This window comes from Geotrypetes seraphini, chromosome 1, assembly GCF_902459505.1.
Source record: "Geotrypetes seraphini chromosome 1, aGeoSer1.1, whole genome shotgun sequence".
Taxonomy (NCBI): domain Eukaryota; kingdom Metazoa; phylum Chordata; class Amphibia; order Gymnophiona; family Dermophiidae; genus Geotrypetes; species Geotrypetes seraphini.
Window position 1 is genome coordinate 491,339,904 of NC_047084.1, and position 21,709 is coordinate 491,361,612.

The 21,709-nt window shown below is 42.3% G+C and overlaps 1 protein-coding gene across 3 annotated transcripts in view; it reads right to left on the reverse strand.

Moving 5' to 3' along the window:
- Positions 1–11,857: 11,857 nt before the first annotated feature.
- Positions 11,858–21,709, reverse strand: part of CARNMT1 (carnosine N-methyltransferase 1) — a 143,080-nt gene continuing 133,228 nt past the window's right edge. Inside the window, exon 7 of one of the 3 annotated variants that reach the window (XM_033926790.1) lies at positions 11,858–13,190. In XM_033926790.1, the coding sequence (XP_033782681.1) occupies positions 13,089–13,190 (102 nt within the window). In that variant the 3' untranslated portion in view covers positions 11,858–13,088. The remainder of the gene's footprint in view (positions 13,191–21,709) is intronic. The other 2 variants (XM_033926799.1, XM_033926781.1) reach the window with 2 other exon arrangements.

Here is a 21,709-nt window from a genome sequence, read left to right on the forward strand (position 1 = left end):
TTACAAATTGTTTCATCAGGCCTATCTTTATATATAGTGGTGACGGTATGAGTCTATCTTGTGCTACCAAGGGTTCATTGATTACACTTTGTCCTCCAACCATAATATATTCCCTTGGAGGCCAATCTTTTTTTGCCCATTGTTCATGTTTGGCTCTACTATCCCAATGGCATTAGAGAGTTGCGCGGGGACAAAAATCCCACCCATCCCCACCCGTCCCTGCCAAAATCCCACCCATCCCCGTGAGGAATCCCTCCATCCCTGCAAGGAATCCCCTCCATCCCCACCCGTCCCTATAAACTTCAGAAATAGTTATTTCATTTAATTATGCTACTGAATTAAAGGCTCTGGTAGAGACCCATTTACAAATAAGCAAAGAGACTTTATTAATTTGGAAACATTAATTGGGAAGAATACATACTTTGTAAATGGGTTTCTACCAGAGCCTCTAATGTAAATATAAAATATAAATACTCAGCTGATGAGAACCCCCAAGCTGTCAGCTGAGGAATTCCTTTGCAGTTGGCCAGGGGTCCCTTTTGCCAAGCTTGCCAGGCAGCAGTAGCGTCCCTGAGTCACAGATGCTGGCACCTCAGTGGCTCATGGATGTTGCCAGCGACTGCTGTGCTTGGTGGAGGGAAGTTCTGGCCATCTCTAGAGGAGGTCCTCTGCTGGCGGTGCTTGGAGATCCCCACCAGTCACAGCAAGGGTCAGCAAGTACTTCAACACTATAGAAATAAAAACAGAAATGCATTTCCTTTTCTTTTGAACACAATACAAAGACATCTGCTATATACATTTTCCAAAGCTAACATATTTTAGTCAATAAATTCCGTTTTTTACCTTTGTTGTCTGGAGACTTATTTTTCCATAAGTTGGTCCCTGTTTCTTTTTTCCGCTTTCCCATCTTCTGTAAATTCTTCTATTGCTGTCCATTGGTTCCTCCTACCATGGTCCAGCATTTATATCTTTCTCATCTTTCCTGCCTACCCACCAGCCCCATGCCCAACATTTCTCCTTCTATCACCCCTCTCCAACACCATGCCACATCTCTCCCTCCATTCCCTTCACCACTATGTCCAACATTCCTCCCTCTTGCATCCATTTCAATCTGTCCCACTGTTCCCTTTCCACAACAATATTTCTCCCTCTCATTTGTACCTCAACCCTCCCTATGGCCAAAAATTCTCCTTTCTTCCATTCCCATGTACACAACCATCTCTTTCCCTCCCTTCCTCTCTCCCAAGTTCATGCCTTCTGTGTCCAAAAATGCATTCCCTCTCCCACCTCAGCATCTCTTTCCCTCCCTTCTTCCATCCTCTTTCCCAAGTTCATGCCTTGTGTCCAAAAACACACACCTTCCCTCCTTTTGTGTTCCGCGTTTGCCTCCCAGCCCTCACCTGCAAGCAAATTAACAGCAACTTTCTCAGCCAAATGGAGCTTGAGCCGCGAGGCTAGTCTTCTATTTCCTGCCTGCACTGCCCCAGCACACATAGTTGACCAGAAGTCTTCCCCAATGTCAGCACCTTGCTTAAGCCCTCCCTCCGTTGTCAGCGCTGACATCGGGGAAGACTTCCGGTCGGCTATGTGTGCTGCTGCAGGGCAGGTAGGAAGAAGAAGACGAGCCTCACAGCTCAAATTGTATCGAACCCTGCAGGATCCCCGCGACCCTAGGAGGCGTCCCCACGGGATCCCCGTGACCCGAAGGGAGAACCCGCGGGATTCCCATCGTCCCTGTTCCCGTGCAGCTCTCTAAATGGCATATCTAAGAAACTAGAGCTGATGGGGTCCATCCAATGCAGTAGATCGCAAAGGCAACGCGAGTCGATCACGGAGCCCGATCGACTCGCATTGCCCTTGCGTTCTGTTCTCCCTGCTTCCCCAACCCCAACCCCAGGCCAGGTGTGTACAAGCACCAGGCCCACAGCTTCTCCCCCTCCCCCCCCCCCCCGACATCGGCCCGGAACTTCCTCTCCGATGTCAGAATTGACATCAGGGGGAGGGGGAAGGCTTGTGGGCTCGGGGCTTATACGCGTCTGGCCTGGCGTCGGGGAAGCAGGGAGAAATCATCATCGGTGGCTTGGGGGGAGAGAAAGAAAAAGAAAGGGGGCAGGGAGAGAGAGAAAGAAAGGAACGGGAGGGGCAGGGAGAGAGGAAGAAAAAGTTGGACTCATGGACGGACAGAGAGATATGTTGGTTGGGGAATGGAATGAGGTCTGGAGGAGAGGAAGCATGCAGGAGGCAGAAAGAAAGAAATATTGGATTTACAGTCAGAAGTAGGAAGTGCAACCAGAGACTCATGAAATCACCAGACAGCAAAGGTAGGAAAATTGGTTTTATTTTAAATTTAGTGATCAAAATGTGTCCTTTTTAGAACTTATATCTGCTGTCTATATTTTGCACTATGGCCCCCTTTTATTAAACCGCAATAGCGGTTTATAGCGCAGGGAGCCTATGAGTATCGGGTGCAGCACGGGGCATTTAGCGTAACTCCCTGCGCTAAAAACCACTATCGCAGTTTAGAAAAATAGGAGAGGGTATATTTGTCTATTTTTGTATAGTTATTACTGAAATGACATTGCATATTTTAAAGCCATCTGCCCTGACCTCTGAAAAAAAAACCAAAATATAAATGATATTTAACGTTTTTTCTCTGTACAGTGTGCTTTGTGTTTTTTTAAATTTTATTATTGGTAGATCTTTTTGACTTGGTCATTTTAAAAGTAGCTTGCAAGCCAAAAAAGTGTGGGCACCGCTGCCCTTGGGGCACGTGGTCTGCTGTCTGGCAAAATTTTATGACACCAATCTGCCACACTGGCCATAAGGTCATCCAATCCCTTACCAAAGAGCATTTGCATGTTAAAGGGGAACCTACTTAAAAGTGGCTTTAGATACAAAAATCCCTTGCCCATTGAGGGATCCAGAGCATTCTGCAGGCAGACATAGAGCAAGCAGAAACTTTGTTCATAACTCTATGTCATATAATGCATCAACTACATAATTAACCCACGCCATTATCAACTGGGGTAAATGTCATCATCCCCTGTAGGAATATGACAATCTCGTATGGCAGGCACATATCATGAAAGATGCTGCTACTGCCACCTTTATTTCTAAGGCCAAGGCCTCAAATTGCCTCTTGAGGACACATGAACCCTATAATCCTGCGCATTCTTTAAAATCACTCCCCCTTTACTAGACAGGTGATACATTTGGTGACTTGAAAGGGTGGTAGATGCATGGAATAGTCTCCTGGCAGAGGTGATGGAAACAAAGACTGTTTCTGAATTCAAGAAAGTGTGGTCAGGTACGTGGGTAGAGGAGATAGTGAAATGTGGTCAGATATATGGGTAGAGGAGGAGATAGTGAATGCTGCGGATGTGCAGACTGGATGGGTCATTTGGTGTATTTTCGGCTTGATGAGGGCTGATGGGGCCCAAGGATCAGGAGCTCAGCAAGAACTCTGATTTCCTATCTCTAATGGAGTTCCTTTCCTAATTTATCTGTATTTTACTGTAAACCGCTTAAATCTGTAATATGCTTTAGCGGTATATCAAATCTTAATAAAACATAAACAAACACATCCTGCTGCTCTCACCACATCATGTGACTCCATGACTTGCTTATTGTTAATTTCTCACAAGAGGTTAGGATTAGTTCAGAATATGTTAGCGAGTCATGGTTTCCAAATTCAGAGCATCTTTGTCTTCTGTTTATTCAGCTTCAGGAAGGGTTGGTAAGACCATGCGCTTAGATGTTGAATTCTGTCTGTGAATGAGTCCTTAGCTCTGCAGAGGATAAAAAGGTCATCTGCATAGGAGAAAGTATGGACATGGGGATAGAGATTTGCTTAACCAAGGCACTCATGTATATATTGAATACTGAAGGGGAGCGAGGGAAGCCTTGTGGAACTCCAAATAGGCCTTCCACGCCTGGGATCTCCTCTGGTCTTTCCTCACTTCATAAGTTCTCTTGCTCAAGAATTCTGTGAACCACATCTTCACCAGTTCATGCACTCCTAATTCTTCTAAGTTCAGGTGCAATAGTGAGTAATTGATCACATCAAATGCTACAGAAATGTCAAATTGTAGAAGTACGGTTTGCTTGTCTTTGCTCAGATAAAACTTTGCCTTACACATTAGTTCTAGAAGAGTTTCTGTGCTGTGCATTGGTCTAAAGCCATGTTGTGAGTCGTGGAAGACATCTACCAGATTGATGAATTTGGATAGTTGTGTGAAATGTAAAATTCTATCAATTTAGCTGGCCATGGTATACCTGCAGTTTTCTACCTTGGTTAGATCCAGCTCTGGCGCCTTGGAGATGGGCATCAGAGAAATGGCAGATAGAGATGTGGGATACATCCCTTTTGTCAGGCATGTGTTGACAAGGTCAGTCAGCCAGGGCTTCCTACATTCTATTTTACCAGCTCTAACTTTACCATAAACTAAAAGCTAATGCACTTTCTTCATAAATTAGCTCAGTTTATCTAAATAGTGTTTTAGTCATATAGAGCTAGTATAAGAAATCACCCTTTTTTCCCCTTGGCCATCATTATTGTATAAGGAAGTCAGCACCTTAGCCAAAATTACAATAATTCAATTCCACCCCCCACCCCTACTCCCCCAGAGTACAGCAAGACATGAGAACATAAAGCCAGCAAATAGATTTCACTCTAATGGCTGCTGTAAGAATTTATTTTGTCCAGGAAAGCCCTCCCCCCCCAAAAAAAAAGCACCATCAACCCCAAATTATAGCATGACCATCTACTATTACTCTAATGAAAGGGGTACTGTGCTGATTACTCTCACAGCTCTTTACTTGTGGCCAGTTTTTTTTTTTTTTTTTCTACCTGGAACAAGTGGAAACATGTATGGACTTCTATATCTTGTAGTAGCCAATATTAGCTTTCTGTGCTGTGGTATAAGAAAAAGGTATAAAGAAACATTCAGAATATTTAATATGAATTGTTACATCACACAGAGGAGAAATAAAAAGAAATAAATGCAACAAAACAATTTCTTTTGGAGTAAGTTAAATATTTAATATTCAGTTAAAAAAATGGACACTATACATTTTAAAAAATATAAAAATGTTCCTGCATGATTCATTCTAAAAGTCCAGTCTGATATGTAAAGTATTCAACTCTGCAATGGAATGCTTTAAAATATTTATTTTTTGATGACTGCATTCAGGTGGAAGCGATACCTACTCATCCTGTGTCATCTGTTGACATGGCAGATTTAATATCATATATATGCTCATACAACTATACCTGTCATATACACTTGTAAAGAAGAGAAAGGACAAACATAAGAAAAGACAATAGCAAAACATCTAATGCTATGTGACACGGTATACAAATGACTAAACTAATAATGAATCCATGAACTAACACTCATTGCCATGTATACCAGTTATAAATTCAGATATTTCACACACCACTTCCCTCGGAATACATAGAGAATCTTATCCAAATGGGTAACCATTTTCCAAATATGTAAGTTTGAAATGTACATCTTTGGATTTAGTAAGAGACCCCAAAATTACAAGTTTGTTTGCTTTCAACTGTGAATAAATTCCACTAGCCATCTGTTGCACATTTTTTAGTACTGTAGGACTAAATTACATTTCTATATGTCCGCAAAACTTTCTTAATAAATTCAGGAATTTTTCTAGACGCACACCTATTCCTAATATCTCATTTGGCCTAGGAAAAGCTGTTGTGGGAGCCTTATCACTGCAGTCCTCATGATATAGCCAGTTGGATTTTCAGGATATCCAAAATAAATGCATATAAGGTGGACTTATATACAATGGAGGCTCTGCATGCAAGTCTACTAAATGCATATTCATTTTGAATGTTCTGAAAACTAGATTGGCTGGTTGAACCTCAAGTATTGGGTGAAAAGCTACTGGCTTAGATCGCTGCTAGGAGAAAACAAAAATGTTTCATGGTACGAAGGGCGTTTAATAATTTATCTACCTGGGTATGAAAGAAAGTTGCAAGTGTGTTGAAACAAGTCTGTGCATATTGTGACACGTCTCAAGGTTACTCATGCACAGTTGCAGCTCAGTGGGAGTCTAACATTCCAAGAGACAGGATTATCAGCAGAATTTTCATGTGAATCAATTAAGAAACTGCTAGATTTGGAGCACTGTTCAGTGATAAAATTTTTCACAAAAGAAGGGAAAAAGCCAAAGGATATCCATGAACACATGACTGCAGTTTATGGTGAGTCTGCCCCATCATCCTACAAAGTAAGATTTTGAAGTATGCAGTTTAAGTGGGGTAAAGAGTCCATTGAATATGACCCTCATACTGGACAGCCTGTGGAAGCAACTTCAACATAAATGTGCAAGAAAGTTGAGGATTTAATTTTGTCAGACAGATGAATTAAGGTTTCCCGAATAGCTGAAGAAATGGGTATCTCTGCAGGTACAGTTTGGAAAATAATTCATGAAAAGTTGGGCATGTCCAAGGCTAGTGTAAGATGGGTTCACAGAGTGCTGACACCATGTCAGAAGGCCATGAGGCTCCAGTGCTGTCAGGAGAACTTGTAGATGCTCCGTGAAGACCAAGTTAATTTTTTTTTCATCATTTGGTGACTAGAGATGAGACTTGGGTCTGTCACAGAGATTCTGAGTCCAAAATGGAGTCAATGCAGTGGAAGCACAAGTCTTCTCCCACCTCCAAGACAGAAAAATCTGCAGGCAAAATCATGGCAAATGTCTTCTAGGATGATGAAGGACTTTTGCCTCTGGAGTTCATGCCACACAAGACAACCATAATTGGGGAGAGTTACGCCAACACAATGATCGCTTTGCGGGCATCAATCAAGGAGAAAAGTTGAGGAAAACTCACAGCAGGCGTGCTGCTGCTTCATGACAATGCACTGGTACACATCACAACAATCACATGTTGCCATCTGAGAATGTGGATTTCAGCAGCTGAACCATCCACCTGACCTGGCTCCCTCAGATTATTTCCTGTTCTGAGTTTTGAAGAAATCTCTACGTGGACAGAGGTTTTCAAGTGATGAAGATGTCAAGGAAGCTGTGATGTCCTGGTTTGAAGGTCAAACAGAAGAATTATTTTCAAAGGGGTTAAAGTCATTACAGGAAAAGTGGATGAAGTGTATTGAAAAATAAAACAATTTTATGAAAACTCTTTTCCTTTCTACTGAGGTAAATTTTGAATGCCCCTCATATGTTCCAAGCCATGAGCTTCAAGAAAAGTAAAGCTGCTAACCTGTAACAAATGTTTTCTGTAGACAGCAGGACTGATCAAGTACTATTCCCCTCCAGTGTAGTATTCTGCACAGAACTGAGGTGGTGAGGCAACTGGCACTGCTGATTCTGCCGCAAAAGTCATACACTGAACCCTCTCCCTCCTAGCAATCAACCCTTTGCACAGCACCTCTAATTTGTCCCTCTATTTCCTCTCCAGTATTCTTCAGTACAAATGGAGGAGGAAGAGGAGAGTAGCTGTATGGGGGAGGGGGGAAGGGCTGCATTCTCCTCTATTGTGCTGGCACTGACTGCTGAATTTGAACCTTGTCTATGGTGCCCCACACAGTTCAAATTCAGCAGTCATAGCACAGAATGATAAGGCCACACTTGAGTTGAAGAGCACTGGAAAGAAAGGAAATGAATGACACAAGCTAGAAAGGAGATATGTGCCAGAGAGCTCAGTAAGGAAAATGAAAGGGACAAGCTAAGAGGGTGCTGCGTGTGTCCATGCCAAAGGTACTGGAGAGGAGACTGAAGGATGGCAAGTTGGGGGGGCATGGGTGAACTATGTGAGAGCTAGTGACATTGTGAGGAGAGGGAAAGTATGTATTGAGTAGCGAGGAAAAAGGCTGAGAAGGTGTCTTGGGGAATCACAGCAAGAGAAAGGAGAGTGTGTGCGGATCTGAGACAGCTATGATGCTCTGCATGCTGGGGTGTGAGCTAAACTACTAAACTAAACTAAACCTTAGGTTTGTATACCGCACCATCTCCACAAGCGTAGAGCTCGGCACGGTTTACAGGATTAGGTTGAAAAGGAGCTACAATGAAGGGTTATAGAAAGGAGCTAGGAAGATAAAGAGGGACAGGGTACCAAAGAGTGGGAGGTGTTAGATTTTTGAAAAGAGCCAAGTGAGCTGAAATAATTATGGTGGTGTGTGCACTGTGGTGGTGGTGGGGGGGAACAAGGATTGACAATTATGGTGGGGTGCATGCTGGGGTAGATTGTGAGAATAATCCAAATTATAGCTACATAATTATAGGTTCCAAATTAGGAATAGAGGACTATTTATTGAAATCTTCTGCTCAGTGTGTAGCAAACTAGCACAAAAGATATAGAAAAAGAATAGAGAATAAAACAAAATTAGAATAATGTCTCTGTATTGCTCCATGGTATGACCATAACTTGAGTACTGTATACAATTCTGGTCCCTGCATCTCAAAAACAATATAGTGGAATTAAAAAAGAGAGATACAGAAAGGGTGACCAAAATGATTAAAGGGATGGAATAACTCATATGAGGAAATGCTAAAGAGATTAGGATGCTCCAGCTTGGAGAAGAGACAGCTGAGGGGGAATATAATGAGGTCTACAAAATCCTGAGTTGAGTGAATGAGTAAACACCAACAATTGTTTCATTCTTTCAAAAAAACAGGGGATATGCTGTGAAGTTACCTTGGAAAAAAAAGAAAAATATTTTTTCACTCAATGCATAACTCTGGAATTCATTGCCAAAGATATAACAAAAGCAACTAGTGAAGCCAATTTACAAAAGGTTTGTATCAAAGAAAAAAGCAGACCTTGTAGAAATGCACTTTATTCACTGCTCAAGCTCCCAGGGTTCTTATACACATATGTCCAATTTGGCCTTGTTTCACCTGCTTTGGAGCAATAAATTACCAGTGATGTAAATCTTCAATTTTAACCAAACTGGTAAAAAAATAGTACCTCTACAAAGAAAGATGATGGAAGATACGGTCAAATGGCCCATACAGCCTGTCCATTGACAGCATCCACAATCTCTTCCTCTCCCTAATAGAAACATGGTGTCAGATAAAGGCCAAATAAAATACAGGAATAGGGGTGCTAGTGTATGTTAGGGAGGCGGTAAGAGACAGAACTCTGGATGTCTTCATAGGAGGGGGTTAAGGTTACCAGACGTCCAGGAAAACCCAGACATGTCCTCTTTTTAGAGGACTGTCTGGGCTCCTGGAAGGACTTTTCAAAACCCAGCAAGCTCCAGACGCCTCTGAGCATGCCCAAATGACGTCGTACACATCTGCACATGCTCCAGGCCCTCCAGACGTGGCCAAAGCTCATCGGGGGAGAGGAGGCTTTGTGGGGGCAGGGCCGGGGGTGAAACAGGGCAGGTCTGGGGACAGAAGGGGCAGGTCTGGAGGCAGAACAGGGCGGGGTCATGTGTCCGGGGTTTTCCGGACTAAAATATGGTAACCTTAGGTATGGTACATGTATGCAGTGGGAGGGTTGGAGAAAGAACTGGGAAAGGGTCTTTCTGTGGATGAGGAGAATGAGAAGCCTGGAGATTAAACCTTCCAGGGGGAAAGAGGGGAGGGACATCAAGTTTAGGAATGAATTCAAGCTCGTTGAGGAGTAAAACTCCTGGGGAAGGTGGAATCAAACCCCAAGCTGAGACACAGCTTAAGTTGTGTCAGTGCTGAAGCATGGAAGAGCCAAGCTTCTACACTAGAGCAATTCTGAACAAAAAAGTTACAGAAAAGAATGTAGAATTTTCTAAATCTTTATGCAGAATTCCCTCAGGAATAAACAAAAGTGGGTGATGTCATTGGGCAGCATCAGAACTTAACTCTCCAAGAGTTCAGAACTAGTGTAGGCTGAACATGTACAGCATCCCTTTCAATTAGTTCTATAGTCCAAGAAGAAATTCAACTCTTGGGGCAGTGTCTGAGTTTGTGTGCTCAATTAATCCTGCTGTCTATGGAGAAAAATGTTACAGGTAAGCAACTTTGCTTTCTCCAATGACAAGCAGGAATGTCTCTAGCTTACAAATGAGAAACTCCCAAGTGCAGGGTAGTTTCAGTTTTTTGGCACTCTCTTCCATTGTTGAGGAGCAATCTGGTCCATTGTAATCACTACTCAGTAATGGATGAATAAAAGCATTGTCTGCTTGGTCATGGCAGCAGTTGAAGGTACATAACAAGGACTACATAGCTGCTTTGCATATTTATTCCAGCCAAGATTTTAAGAAAGCTACAATAGTAGCAGTGGCTCTTATTTATGGACTGATGCTCAAAACCTAATGCTGGTGCTAGAGGTGATTAGTGCTGTTTTAGGGTATGCAGAATGCTCTAATGATTTCAAAGTTGGTGTTGAAACCATTAGCGCAGCCCACATTTTAAATGCAGGGCCGGTAGCAGTTGGGGGGTTGGGCCCAGCCTGGCTGGGGGATGGGGGGTCTTGGGTCAGAGGGTTGAGTTCAGCAATCCACTGAATCACCAAGGCCAATAGTAGTTAGTTGGGCCCAGCTCAGGTGGGTCTGCTCAGGCACAGACTGCCAGGCTGTAACATGCTTTTTCCTTTTTTACTTGACTTTCCTGTCTGTGCCTGAGCCAATCAGCACTCAGGCACTGACAGGAAAATTAGCTCAGAGTAATGAGCAGCAAATTACTGCCACAATTTTAACGTGGCATGAATTTGTATGCTCATTATTTTGAGCATGCGGCACTGATTTTTCAGCACTGGATTTGAAGCAGAGTTTCCTCTACTGCTAATCTCTTGAGCATGGGCCCATTAGTGGGTCTTCGTCTATTTTACGACGAAGAATGTTCTTAGACCTATTGAAAGTTTGCTAAGTTTCATTTCAGAAACACAAAACATTCTGTTTTCATGTTGAAGAAATACTCAGATCTGGGTAAGTATGTTGATTCAGTTTCTACTGCTTGCCCTGGGATTGGTAACATAGAATTTTGCTACTTTTTGGGTTTCTGCCAGGTACTTGTGACCTGGATTGGGCTGTGTTGGAAACAGGATACTGGGCTAGATGGACCCAGTATGGCTATTATATGTTCTTAGACAACTAGCACTGTTATAATCAGTAATACTGGAGTTATTCAACAGTAATCGCAAAAAGTAGGAAAAAAGAAATTTAAAGATCCCTTATAGTATAACACCCTTCCAAAGTTTGAACAATCCTCAGAAACACCACTTAGAGTTCAATTGAGTTTCATTACACTAAGCTATAACGGTTAAATCGTCATCGTTAATCGTCCGGTTCTTTAACAATTTTTAGGCATATGAGCTGCTTTAAATTATTTTGGTCTAGCTTGACCTCCGTAGTCACTTTCTCTGACTTCCCCGTACTTCCGGGGTTATCAGCTGATTGTTGATGGGGGAAGGTATAAACTGCTCTAAAAAACACCACCGCCATCTTTGTAGAAAAAGTGGCCTATAAGGAAGGTGACTTGAATATGAGGTGGGTTTTATGCCTATCTAAAAGATTTTTTTGCATTTATAATATTAACTAATCTCTTGATTCTGTTTTCATCTCTAGAGACTTCACCTTGAGAAAGCTTAATAGCAAAACATGTCGGTGAATTTCATGTCCCTGATTCAAACCACAAGAATAAAGCCAAGTAATAGCTAATATAAATGATATTATGTTATATGAAAAAGTGAAAGACTATTCATTTTCAACTCTAAGCACTATAACTATTTTAAAATATTTAAAAAGGTTTAAACATATTTATATAGACATTTGTGATCCGATGACAATTTAACATTTAAAGCTTAGTGCAATGAAACGCAATTGAACTCTGGTGTTTTTGAGGATTGTTCAAACTTTGGAAGGGTGTTATACTATAAGGGATCTTTAAATTTCTTTATCCCTACTTTTTGCGAGTATTATATGTTCTTAACATATAAAAGCTTATATTTATTTCACTTTAATTTAGGCCAAGATATAAGAACTGACTCATGAAGATTCACTTCATAACACAAAGGTCAAACTAGAATTAAAGGAGGATAAAGGAAAATTCATACCAGCCCAGAATAGACACCGGAGAATCTTGTGTAAAATTTTTATAGTGTATTTATTTCTATTTGGTTTCAAACTATTGTTTGGTTGAAAATTAATATTTGGTGTACTATTTTTGGCTGAATCAGTTTGACTATAAATATTCAGTACAACTCTAGTATACTAATCACCTTGCAAAGCAAACATGCTACCAGAATGACTACTTTCCAGGTTATATTTTTAAGAGGAGGAAGACTTCATCAACTTGGAGAGCTTGTTTATGGACATTTGGTAGAATGCAGGAAACAAAAAAGGACCATGATGACCGCTGTGTGTAGAAAGGGCCATACATGCTCAGAACTTTACATTAGTTCTGATCCCAGGAGAATTGCAGTATTCCATCCCAGTACTGTCTGATGATGTCTCCCATGTGTGTGCCTGATTCACTCCAGTTTGTTGAAAGAGAAAGGTCTGCTAGCTGGAAAGAGAAAGTAGCAATAGTACTTCTTTACCTTACTTATGCATACGACAGGACTAAAAACATTAATCCAGCCAGTAAAGCTCATAAAAGACAATATATAAAAAGAGAGAGACAGACAACCATTGAGAACACATCTTTTCTATATTTAAGCCAAGATCGAAAAGCAGAAATAACATTATTCCCATAATCGTGATGTCAGAAAGATGACTGAGCACATCTTTGTTTGAAGATATATGTTCATAAATGTTTTCATGTTACTGAGAAATGTGTTTTGTGGACTTTAATAGAGCTGACACCTACAGGAACAGCAGCTCTGGATCAAGGAAATACGTTGGCAGAGTCTTTTATGAGAATGACTTTAATACATGTACACCACTGGAAGTATATTGCTCCTCCCAAAATGAGGAAGAATAATGTATGCCATAAATAGATCCTTCAGTATGATAGAAATCATCATGTGCTTTGATAGCAACAGACCATTATCAGAAAATGGAACTGTTCAAATGTTGTTGAGAAACAAGAAGGCACCACCGAGTTGAGGTTTTCAATCCACTTTAAGTTTCCCAGGTCCATTCATGGTTACACTGTTCGTTTTTGATCCAGCACAGTTACTCTGGTTTTCTGACCACAAAGAATACGCATTCATAGTAGTATTTCATCATGGACAAATCATTCACAGTGTACGTCGTCAACACAGACTCTTTTTCCTCCTTAAAGAAAAAGTCAAATTTAATTAAGGACAGTAAAATAAATGTAACAAATTATTCTGCATTTCCAGAGAAAAGATTTACTTTTCATTTAGAATGAAATCATCATCGTTAATCGTTGTCCGCTTCTATAATAATTTTTAGGCATATGAGCTGCTTTAAACTATTTTGGTCTAGCTTGACCTCCGTAGTCACTTTCTCTGACTTCCCCGTACTTCCAGGGTTATCAGCTGATTGTTGTTGGGGGAGGTACAAACTGCTCTAAAAAAACACTGCCGCCATCTTCGTAGAAAAAGTGGTCTATAAGGAAGGTGACTTGAATATGAGGTGGGTTTTATGCCTATCTAAAAGATTTTTTTGCATTTATAATATTAGCTAATCTCTTGATTCTGTTTTCATCTCTAGGGACTTCACCTTGAGAAAGTTTAATAGCAAAACATGTCGGTGAATTTCACGTCCCTGATTCAAACCACGAGAATAAAGCCAAGTAATAGCTAATATAAATGATATTATGTTATATGAAAAAGTGAAAGACTATTCATTTTCAACTCTAAGCACTATAACTATTAAAAAAGGTTTAAACATATTTATATAGACAGATTTGTGATCCGATGACAATTTAACACTTAAAGCTTAGTGTAATGAAACGCAATTGAACTCTGGTGTGGCGAACCAGAAAAACCAAACCCAAAATACAAAAAGTAGAAGGGCCACAAACAAACAGGAGATTAATTTACTATTTTGTGTGTTTGTTAGGCTTTTAATTCACAAATGATTTAACATGGTGCAGCACAGGATATATGGACTCCTGAGGAAGGCATATGCTGCCGAAACACAGACCATGGTGGGACCCTAGTATTATCCAGTCAATCTGGATTTCGCTGCCTCATCCTTTTTAATGGAAGATTAGGTTTTCACCTTTGATAATCTTCTTTCTGGTAGTCCCTGGAGGATTCAGTGCAATAGGTGTTCAATCCCTCCCCCCAATCTAGGAGTTGCAGAAATCACAACACTCTTCTGAGCACCTGCTCCTCCCACCTGAGAAAGCCCTCTTTAGGTTAGTCCCAAAGCCAAGCAACATATCTGACATATCTGAACAAATCCATGACAAGGAAGGGGAAACTCCCCAGCAACAAATAATATGAACTGGTCTGCTCTGCAAAACAAGTAATAAACAGGCAAAAAGCAACACAGAAAAACATGAAGAACAATGTAAAACTCACCTGCTGTGTGCGGCGAGCACCCACCTGAAGCAGCCTTCGGTAATGTGCATGCTCACAAAAGAGCGAAACTCCCCACAGGACCCATCTACTGGCTGGAAGGACCTGAAGCCTGTAAGGAGAATAACAGGACAAAGAAAGCCGTACTGCATCCTCCAGGGACTAACCGAAAGAAGATTATCGAAAGTGAAAACCTAATCTTCCATTTTATGTCATGTCCCTTCTGGATTCAGTACACTAGGTGACATACTAAAGCAATGGAAGCATCTAGGGAGGGACAATAAAGCCTGCCCACAAAAATGCATCAGAGAAAGCCACTCAGTAAAATTGGGTAAAAGTATGAAGAAAGGATTAAGTAATTGCCCTACAAATTTCATATGGATGAAGCGCGCAAGACTGCACCCATGAAGCAGCAACACATTTAGTTAAGGGGGGTCCTAAGGGAAACCAGCGGCTGCTTGCTGCAGAAATGGCTATATGAATCCATCGGGCGATTGAGTTCTTTGACGCTGGCCAACCATGCTGAGGCTGAGAAGCCAGAACACAGAGGTGATCAGACAGCCAAAAATCATTAGTTCTCTCCAAATAGTGGAGCAAGACTCACTTGACATCCAGCTTGCGCAAGATCTGATCCTTCTGCTCAGCCATGAGCCCATTAGTGGAATGAAACACAGGCAAACGAACCTCCTTGTTGACATGGAAGGCAGAAACCATCTTCGGTAGAAAGGAAGGTACAGTACGGAGAACAATTCCTGTGTCTGTGATTCAGAAAAAGGGTTCCCTGCATGAAAGAGCTTGAAGCTCCAAAATACGCCGTACCAAGACAATGGCAACCAAAATGACAGTCTTGATTGTCGATCCAAAAGAGTAGCATCCTTTAATGGTTCGAATGAGGCTTCCACAAGTCACTGTAGAACGATATTAAGATTCCACAAAGGGAAAGGATGATGCAAGGGAGGCCTCAAATGGAGCATTCCCTCAAAAACCGAGTAACGTCTAAATGAGCAGTAAGCAAACTAGAACCCCCGCATGCTCTAAAGCATGAAAGGCCAGCCACCTGAACCTTAAGGGAGGCCACCGTTAAACCTGTATTTAAACCCACCTGAAGAAAAGCCAAGACCACCAAAATGGGAGCCTGCTCAGGCTCCACCTGGTCCTTAGCACACCACTGTTAGAAAGCCTACCAGGCTTTGGCATAAGAAGTCATGGTTGAAGGTTTCTTGGACTTCAAAAGCATTGAGATGACCAACATCTGAATAACTGCGCCTCATCAAGGCAGAGCGCTCAAGAGCCATGTTGTAAGACTAAAGCGCTATGGGTTCTCCATGGATAAAAAGACCCCAACTGAGAAGGTTGCGATGAAGAGGGAGTTTGAGCTTCCTGTCCCAAAAACGAACAAGATCCACATACCATGGGCAACGAGGCTAGTCTGAAGCAACCAGAGTCACAAGACTGGGATGCATCACTATCCAGCAGATAACCCGACCAACCAGAGGCCATGGAGGGAACACAAAAGAGCTCGTGAGCAAGCCAAGGTGGAACCAAGGTATCCAGCCCTAAGCTTCTGTACTCTCTTCTTTGACTGAAGCACCACCTGATTTCCAAGTTCTCTGCTGAAGCCATCAAGTCCATCTGGGGCTGACCCCAGTACTGTATGATCAGACAGAATGCTTTCTGTGAGAGGGACTATTCTCTCAGGCTTCCCAACTGAGTAAGTCTGCCTGTACTTAGTCGACTCCAGCCACTTGCACTGCTGAGAGAGACAGAAGATGCAACTCCTTCCAGTGAAACAGCACACGAGCTTCCTAGCCCAAGGGAGTGCTTCTTGTGCCCCTTGATGATTTATATACACTACCTCCGTAGCGTTGTGTGAGAACACTCACACGGCTTGTCCTTCCAGAGTGGACTGGATAACAAGTAACGCCAGATGAATCTCCCAAAGCTCCAGACGATTGATCAACCAACGCTTCAGACAAGGAGTCCATTGTCCCTGAATGGAGCGGTCCCTGCAGTGAGCACCCTAGCCCGACAGGCTTACATCTGTCATGAGAGTGATCCACTCCATGATCTGAAGAGGTTTGTCCTGCCAGAGATCCTCCCCCTGAAGCCACCAGCGCAGAATGCTGCAAGCTGTTTTCGTCCTGGGGGGATGACACTGTGGAGGCCACCAAGAGAGAAGGGACTCCTGTAGAGGGCATATGCGCACTCTGGCCCAGGAGACTGCCATGAACCCCAGAACCTGCAGATAATGCTAGGCCATGGGGGGGTGGAAGATCCAGGAGATCTCTGATCTGCTGCTGAAGTTTCTGCCTACGTGGCTCATGAAGAAACACATGACCTTGCTGGGTGTCGAAGAGAAGGCCCAGATACTCCAAGGTATGTAATGGTGTCACTGACTCTTCTTGAAGTTGACAATCCAACCCAAGCCCTGAAGGAGAGATACCACCATCTCCATCACACATGCGCACTCCTGTTGAGACGGAGCTCAAATCAACCAATCGTCTAAAGATGGACCTGGACACCCTGCCCGTGGAGAAAGGCCATTACAATTACCATTATCTTAGTGAAAGTGCAGGGAGCTGTTATGAGCCCAAAAAGCCGCAAACTGGAAATGCTGTTGCAAAACATCGAAACCAATGCTCCAGAAATATTGGAATAGGGAGGTAAGCCTCTGTGAGATCCAAGGATGCTAAAAACTCCCCAGTAGAGACAGCAGCAATGACTGTGTGCATGGTTTTCATTTGGAAATGAGGAATCTGCAGGAAGCGATTGACCGACTTGAGATCCAGAATGATTTTATATTTAAAAATTTTTATTAATGTATAAAAAGGGACAATATTCTGTAATATTCTGTGCAACAGTTTATAAATCACAAATAGAGCCTTCCATTTCTATCTGGTTTTGGTATAACTTTCCAAAGATTCAATTGCCTATGTTTTTAATCACCTGGGAAGGTAATTGGATTGTTTTTCAGACATGGATGCAGAAGAGAACCTAAACTGTTTAGTGGATGAACCAAAAAATAAATGTCTATTAAATGTTAGAAATGTTCCTTGATGCCAGCGATGATGAATGAATCTGTTGAAGTAACAGTAAGATGCTTGAGCAGTTGGGCACATGATGGAAGGACGTTGCAGATGGCAGACAAGACACAAATGATGTCATTTAACAGTACTTCACTGAAATCCAAAAGCAGCTTCTGCATTTTTAAAAATCATTTAATTCAGATGCCAATTGTCTAAGATTTGTTGTTTTTACATATTGATACTAGTCTCAAGTTTTTAGAGAATGACACTGGGACAATGTTTGTCCCTGTCTCCATGGGCTCTGTCCCTGTTCCCATGGCTCCGCCCCCATCCAAGCCCTGCAGGTACCCGTCCCCATGCCATTCTCTACCCTAGACTTAACATCTAAACAGCTTCAAGTCTTCATATGGGTGATATGAAGGTTCATTTATCAACCAAGAAAAAATGAATGCATGCTAGAAAGAAACCAATCCTCGGTTAAGAATGAGTTACATTTTTAAAGCTGTTCTTAAGTCGGATGTGCATGCAACGCAGAATTTATAAATTTAAAGATTCTTGCTGCTTACCTCTGCTCCCAGCTGACAAAAAGGCCAACTGTCCATATCAGTGTTCCCTCTAAGGTACTGCATGCATAATCACACACTGTTCATAATAAGGCCATGCATCATTCCTGAATCTGCTGCACAATTGTAGGAGTCTAAGCCATTGGAAATACTGCTTAGTAAAATCAAATGAAGCCACAACTGTGTTTTTAATTACGAGTCATACTTAAGTCAGGCTTCTAACTCGGGGACTGCCTATATATATATATATATATATATATATATATATATATATATATATATATATATATACAGTGGAACCTTTGATTACGAGCATAATCCGTTCCAGGACTTCGTAATCCAAAATGCTCGTTTATCAAAGCGAGTTTCTCCATAGGAAATAATGGAAACTCGCTTTGATACGTTCCCCCCCTCACCCCGATAACCGGCATCACTCCCCCCCCACTCGCAAAGGCCCCCTTGCTCCAACCGGCACCCCCCCCCCCCCCGCCCGAACAACTTAAACTCGGAAATAACGTGACAGCGGGTCTGGTCTGTAGCTACAAGTGCTTGAAGTTCAGATCTAAAGATCCAATTCCAAAGGTGCCTTACAAATGTTAAACACATCAGCATGCATGACTATGAAGCCGTTTGCACCAGATGTTACACTCAACCCTACTCCAGTGCTACCTTTGCGAGAGATAGCGCGCATAAAGCGTATCACGATGAAAAAGTTTGAGATTCCGGGGCTTATCTCTGCAAAGAAACGCTCCCAGGAGGCAACAGAGAAATGACCCGAGGCGCCAGCTGATCCTCCTGGAACTCCCCAAAACGCCCATGTCTAGGGTCTGCGCTCCAAGAAAGGTGACGGCAACAGCAGCGGGAGGGCGAGATCTTCCGGCGCCGGCTCAAAAGGGAAACGCCTCGGTGGGTTCCATGTTCGGGCCAGCCGGGCGGGCACATGTGCAGCGCTTGGAACTTACTTGCGCACAGCCCCGGCTCCCGCTTTCATCACGTGCTGCAGTCCTTCCGATGCCCCTATGGCTCTGCCCGTAAGGGAACTTTTTCAGGCCAGGCACACATGGGGGGGGGGGGGGGGGCAAGGGGGAGGTGGGTCAACTTCCCTTTGTAGTTGCAAATGGGAACAATTCTGAGACGAGCATCCTCAGGCAGAGCTGCCTCCTGTCCAGGTTGATTAAAAGCAGACAAGCTGAGTTGTGATGGTTGGGGTGTTTTGCTTTTTTAAGCGCTTGGAGTCCTCTTTCTCTTTTCTTTTTGCTTCCTGGCAGACAATCCCCCTTGTTTCTATCTCAGCCTTTTCCAAACTCTGACCATCTCCCCCCTCCCCGTCTGGCACCGGCACGCAGGCACAGATCGTGCCGATGCCTAGAAGATCTTCCGGCTTCTGCCTGCCTTGAGCATGCATCTGCGCATGCTCAAGGCAGGCAAAAGCCGGAAGATCTTCTAGGCACCGGCACGATCTGTGCCTGCGTGCCGGTGCCAGACGGGGGAAGGGTAAGTTTAAGTTGTTCGGGCGGGGGGGATGGCCATGCATCTCGCAGGGGGGGGGGGGCCAGTTGGAGTGAGGGGGCCTTTGCGAGCGGGGGTGGGGGGTGGGGAGCGATGCCAGTTATCGGGGGGAGTGCTCGCAAATCAAGTCAACACTCGGTTTGCGAGTCAAAAGTTTGCTAAGTGTTTTGCTCATCTTGCAAAACACTCGCAAACCAGATTATGTGTGTGTGTGTGTGTGTGTGTGTATATATATATATATATATATATATATATATATATATATGTGTATGTATATGTATGTATGTATGTGTTTGTGTGTGTGTATAGCTAGCTGCTAACCCCCATCTGGATAAGGCTTCTGAAATAATGTTCTTTGTACAAATGAGTTAAAAAAAATTTACCTATTTACTTTTTACTCACTCAACAATTGGTTTGGCAAACCTAACAGTAGTCAGAAAAAAGGAAACAAACAAATGTCCTATCAAACCTTCAGGAATCTTAAAAAGTTGTAGATTATCCACCACCATAATCATAATCCGATTGGCATGTAAGATTGATATATTTAAATCAGAAGAGAGAGAAGTTTATATAAATTTTCCAATTTTGAAAATGGTTTTTTGTATCTAAAACTGCCAGAAAAAACATTTAACTATTCCAAACACTCAAAAAGGCATCAGACCAAAAATATTTGTAACTGTAATCAAAAAATTATGGAGATCATAGTATAATATCACACTCAAAACCACAGCAAAACATAGTTTGTTTTGGTGTCTGTAATGGCATCCAAGAACTGTAATTTTGAGTTTCAACTGAAAACCATACACTTCCTTTCAAAGCACAGACTTCATTCCAACTGTCAAGCATCGTGGTGAAAGTACCATAGTAGGGGATACTTGAGGGACCCTGCTGGAAGGGTGCCAACTGTCAGAAAATAAACCATTCTCACGTACAGCATAGTGTTCACTGAAGATCTTGGACATTTGATCGAAGTCTACTAGGATGAATCCACTGCTTAGGTCAAATAGGATTATGATTGTGCTTTGCCCTTTGCTTAGTAGTTCTTTTCTGTATGTTACTAGTGCTGCAACCACTGTCTCAGTGCTGTGATTTTTCCTGACTCCCTATATCCCGATGGATTCATATGGCGATCTCCTCGGCCTATGCTGGCTATGATAATTCACCACCAGTCAACTTGAAAGCTCAATCTTCCAGAAGTATGGCTTCTTCTTGGGCAGAGTCCAGGCAGTGCCACTTGATGAAATTTGCATGGGCCACTCTTCATACCTTTATAATAATAATAACTTTATTCTTCTATACCGTCACAGTCGAATGACTTCTAGGTGGTTCACATCGAAGAAGGCTGGACAATCAGCGAATTACAGAAAGCAAGAAGTGGGGATACAACTTATTACATAAGAAGTAGATAAAAGGACAGCATATTACACCGAGATTAACAGAGGGAAAAATAACATTGTAAGTGGTGAGGCTTCTGTTTAGGAGAAGAATTTATCAAACAGTATGGTTTTGATTGATTTCCGGAATGCGCTGTAGGTCAGTCTGGCTCCATTGATGTAACTGCCCAGCCAGGACTGCTGTTTGTTTGCCTGAGACATGAAGGATCTGTCCAAAAAGGATTTGTATTTGCAGCCTGTGATCTTTGGATATGTAAATATATTTCGGTTTCTGGTTGATTATGTGGGGTTGTGTAGTATGAAATGTGGTAGTAGGCAAGAAGGCGCTAGTCCCCAGACCTGTTTGTAACAAATACAGGCAAAGTATTCATGCCTCCATTGGTAACCAGTGCAACCTTTTGTAGTAAGGGCTAATGTGGTCGTTTTTCCTCAATCCGAAGATCAAGCGAACTGCAGTGTTTTGCACTATTCTTAATTTTTGTACTGTTTTCTTTGGGATGCCTAGATAAACAATATTGCAGTAGTCTAGTATTGATAGTCTAAAGGATGTGGTGTCAAAGTATTTTTTAATGGTTCTTAGTTTCCAGTGTACAAAAGCATTTTTTCACCACTAAGTTTGTGTGATCAGCCATGATTAGATATGTGTCTAGTGTGATTCCCAGTATTTTTATGGTTTTGGAGATTTGGTAATCGTGGCCGTTTAATTGTAACGATGTTCTGGTAATTTTGTCTTCATTTACAGAGTGGGTTCCACTCTATAAATAAAGATTTACAGAGTAGATGTGTCAGCACAAGAAGACATGGCCTTTG